The 12,135-nt window shown below is 46.6% G+C and overlaps 1 protein-coding gene across 1 annotated transcript in view; it reads left to right on the top strand.

Moving 5' to 3' along the window:
- Positions 1-12,135, top strand: part of SLC12A3 (solute carrier family 12 member 3) — a 39,616-nt gene that overhangs the window by 26,161 nt on the left and 1,320 nt on the right. The window contains exons 18-25 of the mRNA XM_055000388.1: positions 1,356-1,462; positions 3,795-3,877; positions 4,441-4,506; positions 5,756-5,857; positions 6,406-6,517; positions 8,480-8,566; positions 9,281-9,416; positions 11,327-11,394. Coding sequence (XP_054856363.1) covers positions 1,356-1,462; positions 3,795-3,877; positions 4,441-4,506; positions 5,756-5,857; positions 6,406-6,517; positions 8,480-8,566; positions 9,281-9,416; positions 11,327-11,394 — 761 coding nt within the window. The remainder of the gene's footprint in view (positions 1-1,355; positions 1,463-3,794; positions 3,878-4,440; positions 4,507-5,755; positions 5,858-6,405; positions 6,518-8,479; positions 8,567-9,280; positions 9,417-11,326; positions 11,395-12,135) is intronic.

The following is a 12,135-nucleotide window of genomic DNA, read 5'->3' as shown; positions in this document are numbered from 1 at the left end:
TGTATATTTTAATTTGTTAGTCCCCTTGGTGTCCCTGTTAAGGCAGAAATGCGGGGTAAAAATCTTGCTAATAAATAAATAGTCCAGAAGGATTTTTATGGGCCCAGCTCTTCTGGAGTTTTGTACAAAGCTAAGAGTTTCTGGGTTTTCCTTGCCCAGTGAGGTGGGGGAAAGTCACCCACTGGTGAGCATCATGGTGACCATAGACACTGCACTGGGGAGTCACTGGTCTATTTACAGTGAAATCCTAAACAGAGTTATGCCACTCTAAGCCCAATGATTTCAATGGGCTTAGACTGGAGTAACTCTACTTAGGATATCACTGTTAGACAGCTATATAGGAGTCAGATCTTGGATTTAATTTAATTTAATTTAATTTATTATATTTATATTCCGCCCTCCTCACTTTCGCAGGCTCAGGGCGGATAACAAATACAAACATCACCCAACCATTAAAAACATTTAAAAGCATTAAATAATACATTAAAAACATTTAAAAGCATTAAATATTACAGTTCATACTGCATAGTAGTTCATACATGCCTCTGTGTTTGCATAGGGGCGATGGTTTAACCCCCCCCCCCTCCATGGGGGGGGCACCGCCCGGCATCAGCCATATGCCTGGCGGAATAGCTCTGTCTTACAGGCCCGGCGAAATGCAAGCAAATCTTGCCGGGCCCTTGTCTCGCAAGACAGAGCATTCCACCAGGCCGGGGCCAGGACTGAAAAGGCCCTGGCCCTAGTCGACACCAGGCGGGCCTCCCTAGGGCCAGGGACACTTACGTATATCAAGTGACTGGCCTAGGCTTAGTTCCAAAAATGACATTATATCCAGCTCACATAAAATCAATATTTTTACAGCAAAAGGGATGTTCCCCCATTATAAGGACGAGACAGAAGATATATACAGTCAGGTTGCTGGTTTGTTTAGCTCAGTATTTTCTGCTTTGTCTAATAGCAGGAATTCCAGGGTTTCAGGCTCAGGAGTAATCTTTGCCAGTGCTTGCTTATAAACTGGAGATGGTAGAGACTGAACCCAACCTGGGCCAGTCAAGGGCTCTGCCACTGAGCTGTGGCCCAGGTGAATTCATTGCTCAGATGAACTAGGGGCAGCCTAACTCACAGCTCCTGTCCTAAAGCCCTACGCTACACCAACTAGTAGTCAGTAGGATACTTGGTCTTCATCGTACCGCTCCAGTGAACTAATTGATATTCAAAGGATATCTTCCTCAAGTGCTCATATAAAGCCCTTTATCCTCCTCACATGAGTGGTGGCTTTATACAATCCCTTGCTCAGAAGTAACAAAAATAATCCAGATAATGGGTGTAAAGATGTTTTTGTTTTCTTGATAAAGGCCAGCGGTCTTGGGAGAATGAAACCCAATGTCTTAGTGATGGGATACAAGAAAAATTGGCAGGTGGCTCATCCGCGGACCTTGGAGGACTACATTGGGATTCTGCAGTAAGTTAGCTAAGCGATTCTTATATAGAATCTGTTTGAGTGAACCTGCAGTTTTGCATGTCTTGAGTCAGGTTCTCAGCTGTATCATGTCAGGCTGTTGGTGCGCCACGACATATAGAATTTTTTAAAATCCCTGCACTTAGAAAACAGATGTCAGGAAGGAGGCTCAGTTAGAATGTCGCTCCTTGACATGCTAGTTGTCTAAGCAGAGGGTGCTTTTGTAAAGAGGAGTTTTCAGTCATGTGAGTTCCTATCTATGGTCCAAAGTGATACAGTCTAGATATGGGATGAGAACTAGGAAGAGATTATTGTGAAGGCTGCTGTTACATGGCATGCATCACGTGTTCCTTTGCTGCATTCTAAGTCCCAGGCCATTCATTAATCTTGTTATTACATGGTAAGTTCATTCATTTACTTGCAAGTTGCTTTCCTAGCCTCACTCCATCTTTCTTAGTCCTTCTGCCCCATTATACCAGCTCGTGTATTTTTCTAGTAGGGACGTCTGTCTGTCTGTGAGGCTCCTCCCTCACTGGCGCCCCACCTGACAGCTTGCCATCTGGCCAGCTTTCTAGGCAGGTGTCCTCCAGCCTCAGGTGGGCAGGGAAAGGGGTTGCACCACCTTTTTCCTTCTCCTGCCCTGGGAAGGACAGCTTGCTCCAGCTGCCTCTCCCTGCAATTCCTCCTCATCCTTCATAGGAACCAGAATTTAAAGGCCTCTCCTTGCCCCACCTCCCTGGCTCTGCTCCCAGTCTTCACCTAGACTCCCTGCTCCCAGCCTATCTGATAGGAGGGCTGGGTAGACTTAGCAGTTTCCTGGCCCCAGCCACTCCATCCCTGCTCAGGGCGAGGGTCTCTGCCTGGCTTGCCCCTGCGGCTTCTGGTCCCTTCCAAGAGGCTCCCTTGGCAGCTTGGGGCCTGTGCCTGCCTGGCAATCTCCTGTGGGCCTGGATGAGGTGGAGCTGTCTGGGCAACTGTTGGAGAAGGGTGAGTCTGCAGAGTGGCTGTAGGATGTTCCCTTAGGTTTTGCCTGGGCATCGGCTGCTGCTGGCCTAAGGGTGAGGGAGGCTTGGGGGACCGTAGAGGCTCCTGCAGCTGAGGTACTGCCAGAGACTGCATTGCAGGGCCTGGAGATGGTTTTGGTAAGGGCAGGGTAGGCAGAAGGACGGCATTGCTGGACACTATCCATCCATCCATCTATCCAGTGCATTTTTATCACATTGCTCCTCTGGGTTGCTCAGGGCAGCACAGATTGTTTTCTCTTCTCCCTTTTATCCTTACACTATTCTTCTGAGGTAGGTTAACCTGAAAAGGTTTGACTGGCCCAAGATCATCTCATGAGCTTCATGGCAGACGGGGTTAACCTGTCCCTGGATTACTGGTGGCAAAAAAAATTCCCCAGCCCTTTTCACCTTGTTCTTCCCTTACATTAACACAACACTAATTTCCAACATTCTGAGCAACTGGAATGTTCATAAACATTCTGTGACATTAGTATCTCCTCTAATGGTAGTAAACAGGAAGAGACAAAAAAACGGGAGGAATGATCATTCTTTTTTATTATTATTAAAATTTATCACATACAATATAACAAATACAAAAATAGGCACATGCAATAAAAGTTTACAAATTTCTTATGTGACATCCTAATAAGTAACATCCTAATAACCAAATTCCCTCTTATGTAATAACTTGGCTATGTTTCTTTTCTTTAAACAAAGTGAATCAGTTGGAAACAAAGCTTTTAGCATCTACTGTGAAGGAGAGAAAATGTTGGGTGCTATGGTCAACCATACATGGGGGTAGTTGAGTGGGTTTAGGGGCTCAGGATTTGGCAGACACCAAATTTCACCTTTCTTCTTGTCTAAAACTAGTATGCTGTCTTGCTTCTGGACTAGAGGTGGGCATGGACTGGGAAAAACCAACAGGCCATGGGTCCGTAGCATTTCACCATCCAGCCCCAGTTCACGAAATGACTGGTTCATCGGTCTGGGCCACCGGGAGCACTCTAACCCCCACCCTGCTCCAGCTGACTGGCAGGCCTCTAGTCAGCTGGAGCAAGGGAGGGGATTTAAATGTTAAAGTGCTCCCGGCGCCACTTGCCAGTGGCACTGGGAGGCTTTAACGGACCACGGACCAACAGACCGGTGAAAAAGTCTGTTGGTCTATGGAAGATGGGCGTCCCACGACCCACCGGTCCACGAATGCCTAACCAGCCCGGTTTGTGCAAAATTTTGGTCCATTTTCTGGTCCAAGCCCACCTTTATTCTGGAACATTCTCAAGATCCAAGGATCTATCTGATTACACTTTGTTGTCTCCCCGTTCTCTTTCCAGTGATGCCTTAGACTTCAAGTACGGCGTGTGCATAGTGAGGATGAAAGAAGGGCTAAATATTTCCACTTTGATGCAAGCTCACAGTACGTTCTTTTTGTGACCTGTTTCTCCTGGGGCAGGGCTCTGATTGCATCCAGATTAAGAAATGGTCAATTTTCACAAGCAGCCATGGTTTCACAACAAAGAAACAATGCTGTGGGGACAAGCAGCTCATGGAGCAATAGAAAGAGGCACTTTTATTTGTATACAGTTTGCATCCATTCCTGGAGAGGGCTGCCAGAGGCCCATCCGAAGAATTTTGAGAAGGTGATTCTGTTTATCTGGTAGCTCAGTGGTACAAATGTTTGCTACAAAGCTAGAATAGCTGGAATGGGAAAGGCTTCTGCCAATGAGAGGGTACTGGGACAGATGGACCGCTGGTCTGACAGGATGTAACATGGCTGTATAAAACCCTTGTATTTAATATTGCTTAGCATGGAGGCACAAACAAAAACACAGATTCAATAAGCTGTCATTCCCCCCCCCCCCCCTCTCAAGGTAGCTAAGTATAAATAGGTCCCTTGTGGGATGGGGAAATCAGTTTGCTTATTAATTGCAAAGGGCTGTATTTCTCTTTCACATGTATTTATCTTTTCCCCTTCTCCAGTTAACCCAGTTTTTGACCCAGAAGATCCCCAGAAGAATGGTGATGGCCCTGCAGCGATAAGCACATGTCAGTTCTAAGCAGGTTCTTCTTTGTAGAGCGCAAATGTTCATCTTCCAATTAACTGTGCAATTAGCAGAGTCTCCTCAGTGGAGCAGCCGATTGAGGGTGGCATGAGAGAGCTGTGGTGGCTGGTGAAACCAGATGGAGGTCACGGGTGGAGTTAACCTTTCCCCTGCACCACTTTGTGATTTAAACTGTACCCACCACCTCCACTACATACACTCTACTATTTGCTCTGTGGCAGGAAACATACAGGTGCTTGTATAGTAGGGCAAGGTCCATGGCTTGGCCACAGAATACATGTTATGTCTGCTATATTTAGTCCATTCATATCTGCAGTTAAAGGATCTCAGGAGGCAGGTCCTTGGGAAGACCAACCTCTGCCTGAGACCCCAGAGAGCTGCTGTACAGGGACAGATTGGGATGTTAAAATGGACCTAGAGAAAGCAGAGATGAATTATCTCTGCAGTGCTGGCACTTGGTAATGATGACATCAGGTATAGAGTCACCAGATGGACTGATAGGGGTGTGGCTCAGTGACAGAGTATCTGCTTGGCATGCAAAAGGTCCCAGGTTCAATCCCCGGCATCTCCAGTTGAAAGAGTCAGATGGTAGGTGATGTCAAAGGCCTCTACCAAAGACTCTGGAGAGATGCTACCAATCGGAGTAGATAATAGTGACCTTGATGGACCAAAGGTCAGATTCAGTATAAGATAGCTTCATGTGTAGGTGCATGTGTAGGTAAGACAACTTTATATTTTTATATGCCCCCATGGAGCAAATAGTAGTTCTCTGGGGTAGGGGAATTTAAATTGGGAAAATGGCATGGGAAGAAGGGTTAATTTCCCACAATCCAGTCTGAATCAGGGCCCCTCAGCATTGCTTCTACCATTGAAAAAGCCCATTGTCGATTTATTATATTGATGTGTCACTTGACCTCTCGGCGTTGCAATATTTTGTCCCAAGGTGCACAGTCTTTGAAACTGGGCTTTCTTTGGAATTAACATGAGAGATCTGGTTCATTCTCTTATTGGTAAAACTGCCAACTTCCTTCTAAAGACATATCTCTATTACAAATGGCTTTATTATATACCAGTTGTGTCGGTATTTTGAAATGTATGGAGCAACAGACCAGAGCATAGCCAATAGACCGATTTCCTTGGTGAAACGGCTTGTAATTTCACTGTGTGGGTTGCATTTAAAATCTTGAGCACAGTCCCTTTATCATGCAGCAAGTTCTTCTTCATCTTTCTAGTGGATCCTGATGCTCTGGTAGCAGAACAACAGGCAAGCACTATTTTCCAGGTGGAGCAGGGCAAGAAAACCATCGACATCTACTGGCTATTTGATGACGGAGGTAATTTTGGTTCCTGATAAATAAAGGTAAAGGTAGTCCCCTGTGCAAGCATTACTGACCCATGGGGGGACGTCGCATCACGACGTTCTCTTGGCAGATTTTTTTTTGTTACGGGGTGGTTTGCCATTGCCTTCCCCAGTCATCTACACTTTACCTGCAGGAAACTGGGTACTGATAAATACCGGGAACCTTTTCACTTCTAGGGCTTCATTCAAGCACCCCAAGTCCATGCAAACCCAGTATTTTCCCTGTTAATATATAGATTAATGTATTCTACTGTGTAGAACTTACAGAAGAATAGAAATAGAGTGTATTGCTGACAGGGAGGAATTGAAGTTTGGTATTTTCACGCTTTTGTCCTTAATTCTGCTGCTCCTATCAAGTGGTCCATCAGCAAAGGAATGCTGCTTTTAATCATTTGCTTTCGATCGTTCTTGCCCTTGTTTCTAGGGAGAGTCTTGCAGACGATTGAGTCCTTTTCAGACTTTTCCTAGTTATTCAGATTTTTTAAAATTATAAGAACCACCCCATGCTCTCCCGTTTGGCAGGTTTGACGCTCTTGATCCCATACCTCATTGGCCGCAAGAAGAGGTGGGGGAAATGCAAGATCCGGGTGTTCGTCGGTGGGCAAATCAACAGGATGGACGATGAGAGGAAGGCGTAAGGTTTTTTTGTCAGATCTTCTAAATGACACAGCTAGAATTTTAGGATGATTCAAAGATTTTCAGAGAGCTTTGGGACAGATAAAAAATATCCAAGGTCCCAGATCAGTATGTGCAAGATACCTAAGAAAGCACATGGCATTTGCTGAGGAACTAGGACACCAAGCTCATGGCAAACTGAAGGTGGAATGAGATGAAGATAATCTATATTCGGCAAAAGTGTTTCTTTTAGTTGTTCAGTCCGGCAAACAAGCTCAGTCCAGAAGCTTTTATAGTGTATAGAGATTTCTTTGATTTTGTTACTCCCCCTGCATTTTCTTCTGTTTGCCAGAGATGTGCAGTGACATACCAGCTGAAATTGTTGCCTGATTGGGCTCAGTTTAGCAGTTCAAGATCCAATATAGACTTGAGCCGGTAGACGCTTCTGGGGACAACTCACAACCTCTCAAGTGTTTTAAATAGCTCACTCCATCTACATAAAAGAAAGGGTCACTAGATCATGGGGGAAAGCTCACTGCTGTAATCAGGGCTTTTTTCTGGGAAAAGAGGTGGTGGAACTCAGTGGTGGAACTCAAGACCACACAATGACATCACTTTGGGTCAGCTGGAACAAGGAGGGAGTTTTTTAAAGTTTAAATTGCCCTCTGCAAAATGGTCACATGGCCAGTGGCCCGGCCCCCGATCTCCAGACAGAGGGGAGTTTAGATTGCCCTCCATGTCTCTCAGCTCAGCGGCATGGAGGGCAATCTCAACTCCCCTCTGTCTGGAGATCAGGGGGCGGGGCCACCGGCCATGTTACCATTTTCAAGAGGTGCCGGAACTCTGTTCCACTGTATTCCGCTGAAAAAAAGCCCTGGCTGTAATACATTTTGGAAAAAAAACATCTTAACCCAATTTGGATTTGCGTGCAAAAATTCAAAATGTGCTCATGCAGTTGGATTTGTTTCCCCAACATTCGGTCTTGTGGCTGTTTGGAATGTTTTCTTTTTAAAAAAGAAGTTATCCACAAGTCCCCAGTTTGAGAATTGTTACTGTAGCCCATTGGTAGGCGTCCTCAACGTCTTCCATATTTTCTCATTGGCTACCCGTTTCTCAACCAAAGATGACATCTTATAGCAATATAGATATAGATGAAAATATAATTTGGAAAGTGTTTAGGGAGGGAGTTCTCTGCAAGATCTGAGATGTTAGGGTTCTTCACTAATAGCTCTAGGCATCTAAGGTGGGAACTGCTCAAAAGTTTCAAAGGAATACCGGGATTCCCAGGAGACAGCGTGAAAATGCATAGCATAAGTGACCCAGCCATTAGGGGGTAAGAGACTAGGTGGCCTTTGAGTAACCTCCCAGAGTCACAATTCTCAGCCAACCTCTTACGTGAAGAAAGATTTTTCACCTTCCTCATGTGGAGAGTGGACATTCAGACAGAAAAATTATATTATTAAATGTATTGTCGAAGGCTTTCACAGCCGGAGAACGATGGTTGTTGTGGATTTTCCGGGCCGTATAGCCGTGGTCTTGGCATTGTAGTTCCTGATGTTTTGCCAGCAGCTGTGGCTGGCATCTTCAGAGGTGTAGCACCAAAAGACAGAGATCTCTCAGTGCCACAGTGTGGAGATTGGCAGGTAATTTATATCTACTCAGGAAGGTGGGTTTGGGCTGAGTCATCCTGTAAGAGTTTCCCCGGGTGTGGAATGCTAATGGAGGGAGGCTTCACTGTATCCTGAGGAGTTTCTTTTGCATATGGATTGGTGCTTGATATGCTAACCTTCTCTGCAGGGCTATTATAGGGTGTAGAGTATTTTGTTAGCCTGGTGTTTTTTATTATATATATATATATATATATATATATATATATATATATATATATATATATATATATATATATATATATATATATATATAATTATGTTATTAAACATGGGAAATTCTTCTTTACCCACACCCTCCCCCTCATTTACAGGATAATTTCCTTGCTAAACAAGTTCCGACTCGGATTCCATGAGGTGCACATCCTTCCAGATATCAACCAGAAGCCTCGACCTGAACAGTAAATATGACTACGATTGCTTTTTTGCTCACTCATTTCAGTCTCTAGGCTCCTGTATGTGCATTGTATGGTGAAGTACAATTGTGGCCTAAAGCAGAGGAGTTTTTTCTAGGGCTTTTCTAGGAGTGTGGGTGTCATGTGGGCAAGCAGATTGTGCCAAGGAAGCTTGCAAGTCTTAACCAGACAAGAGCCATCTTCGGTTCTTGAGCAGACAAATATATTTGATTTCTGTTCTGCTCTTGCTCCAAGTTGCTCGGGATGGTATGCAAGGTGGGGTTATTCTAATCCTGTTCTGTCCTTACAAAAATCTCATAAGTTAGGATGCTTTTTGTGATTAGATCAAAATCACCCAATGAATTGATGGCTGAAACAAATGCAATTAATTAATTCCCGATTAATTCCCAACGGAAATCAGACCATACGGGGTCATCATAAATTTGCTCAGGAACTGTTGTAACATGTTGACATGACAACTGGAGTGATCCTGGCTGAAAGCATCTTAACAAGAGCAAAAGGCAGAATTGAAATTCAGGGCCTCGGTTAACGATTTAAGGCCCAGGGAGTTGGTTCTTATAGCTGACTGAGATCCAAAGGGGATTAGAGTCCAACTTTATAGTAAATATAGGAATTGCTTGGGGAAGGAATAACTCTGGGAGGCTCTTTATTACCAAGTAGATACGGTCGCTCCCAAGGACTCAATGGCTTTGTTCACAGCGTGAAGAGATTTGATGACTTAATCGCCCCATTCAGACTTCATGATGGCTTCAAAGATGAAGCAGCAGTGAATGAGATGAAGCACGACTGTCCATGGAAGATTTCGGATGAAGAGGTCACCAAAAACAAAGCTAAGGTTTGGGAACAGTGCTGTCATGGATTTCAGATTATTGCTGCCACAGGAACTCAGAAGATGAGGGTTGCCACCTTTCAAATGGTCCCAGGGCCCCCATGTTTCTAAAAGAAATTCTGACATCCTGAACAGCCAATATGCTAAACCGGTGGTAGGCAAAGCACATGAAACAGTGCGCAGTTTAGGCTGTTTAGTTCAGGGGTCCCCGACCTTTTTGTGGCTGTGGCCACCTTTGGAATTCTGACATGAGGTGGTGGGCACAACCCTAAAATGGCTGCCACAGGAGGTGGAGCCAACCACAAAATGACTGCTGAAGGAGGCGGACCCACGCAGAGGAAACCCAAGTTTCAGGGAAGAAGAGGGATAATTAAAAATACACTGGGAAAGAGGATTGAGAATAAAAGCAAATGATGGTAGCTAGGGTTGTCAGCTCCAGGTTGGGAAATTCCTGGAGATTTGGGGAGTGGAGCCTGGAGAGGGTGTAGTTTGGTGAGGGTAGAGAGCAGAGGTCTCCAAAGCTGCCAATTTCTCAAGGGAAACAGAAAGCCATGACCTAGAGATAAGTTGCAATTTCAAAAGATTTCCAGCCTCCACCTGGAAGTTGGCAACCCTATGTGACAGCTGTCACTGAAACAATCTTATTTTTAATTGCATAGCCAATAAGATCCACAGTGGCAAATCAGAAGCTCTGCTGGGCAAGAGCTCAACCTGGCCCCACCCACTTTCTAAAAACACTTGGTGCGTGCCAAGAAAGGTGACGACGGGTGCCATTGCTCCCAAGGGCACCATTCTGGGGACCCCTGGCCTTGAGGTGGCTTGGCCTTGACTCTCCTGGGCCAAGAGCAGACAACAGCAAAGAACAGGCGAGGGAGGCAGATTGTAGGTTTGATTCCAGGCCACAGCCTGGATCATGGGCCCTTGTGTGCCTATTCAGGCCCGCCCCAAAGTCTTTGTCCTTCTAACCTCTGTGGTAGGGTTGCCAAGACCCCTTGCCCTCCTTTTTTCTCTCCTTGCTCAAAGCATGCACAATCTCCTGGCGTGGTGATGTCGTCATTGCACAGGCCCCAAGAGTGCTCCCATGCTTCGTACCAGGCCAATTTGGGACCTAAATCGAGGCCCAAACTGGGCCAAAATTAGCCCATTGTGAATCATGGGAGTGCTTCTGGGGCCTGTGTGATGATGTCACTCCTGCAAGTGATGTTGTCATGTCATTAGGGTTGCCAATCCCCTGCTGGGAACAGGGGATCCCCCACTCCCACCCTCCACCCCCCGCCCCCGCTTACCTGGATGGTGGGGGGAGGAGGTGCCTCCCGGTGTGCTCCTGGGCTGCGTGGCATACTACTGCATGCCGCAGAAGCCTGATCCTGGGCCAAATCAGCCTGAAGAAGGTCACTGCAGAGCATGGGAGTGCTGCTGCGCTATGCAGAGGCCCGATCCAGGCTGAATCAGCATGAATTGGGCCGGTTTTGACCCGGATTGGGCCTCTGTGGAGCGCAGCAGCACTCCCGTGCTCCACGGTGGCTTGATTCAGGGCCAATTTGGCCCAGATTGTGTCTGATTTGGGCACCAGTGGAGCGTGGGAGCACTCCCAGGGTGGCCCATGGGCTGTGCGATGACTTCACTTCCTGGAAATGACATCATCGCACAGGTGGGGAGCTCACGTGAACAGTGAAGCCCCCACCATGGGACCTGGCAGCCCTACTGTGTACAGTATGTTGCCTTGCTGTACCCCACCTTGCCGTTGTGCTGGGCCTTAGCAGCCAAAAAATGAGGAGCCAACCTAGCCCAACTAAAAATACAGGTGTCCAGGCAAAGCCCTAGCCTAACCTCGAAACCTTTATAGTCTTTCCAGACATCTGCACATATGGATCTGACATTTTTCCAGTAGTTTCTGCTCTCTTTCCTTCCCTCAGTCACTTCGGCAAGTGCGAATGAATGAAATCTTGCTGGATTACTCACGGGATGCAGCCCTCGTATTCATGTGAGTACAAGAATTTACAACTAACTACAGCGCCTTCCGTGTCAATAATACCAGGTTGGTAGCCATGTGAATCTGTTACAGCAAAAATAAGCAGGGGCCTAGCAGCACCAAAGAGAACAGGACTCCAGCCCCAGTTTTTTCAGACTAGAGCCCACACCTTCAGGTGCAATCTCCTATTTATTTTAATCAACCCAAGCTTCACACTATCTTTCAGGGTGATTTTGTCAGCCTTCAAGGAGACGCCTGTGTTGGAAATGTATTGCTTGGCTCACCTCTGTATAACTTGTGACCCACCGTGCCAAAAGGAACCAGCCACGTTAGGAGCTTTGCAGGATTTCTCCTGCTTCTGCAGCCCCAGTTGGGCAATAGAAACAGCGTGTTTACCAATCTCCTGGGGATGGGGGTTACCACAGGTGGCGGGGGGGGGGCTGCCAGTGTGGCAGGCAGGGATCTCATTCCCCTGGTGGGGGCAGGGGATCCCCCGTTTTCATCCTCCACCCCCCACTACCACTCACCTGGCCAGCAGGAACGGCCAGGTGTGGGAACGGGCCTTCTGGGCATGCTCCAGAGCCGGCACGATGACGTCACTCCCAGGAGTGACATCATCACAATGCCCCAACAGCACTCCTGCACTTCACTGTGGGCTGATTTTTGCCCCAACCATACTCATTTTGGCCCTTTTGAGGCCAAAATCGGCCCGTACCCCCACCCCCGCACCTGCGTAATGACATCACTTCCCAG

This window comes from Eublepharis macularius, chromosome 16 (assembly GCF_028583425.1).
Source record: "Eublepharis macularius isolate TG4126 chromosome 16, MPM_Emac_v1.0, whole genome shotgun sequence".
NCBI classification, from domain to species: domain Eukaryota; kingdom Metazoa; phylum Chordata; class Lepidosauria; order Squamata; family Eublepharidae; genus Eublepharis; species Eublepharis macularius.
The sequence above is the reverse complement of the archived record's forward strand: the minus strand, read 5'-3'. Positions and strand labels throughout refer to the sequence as shown.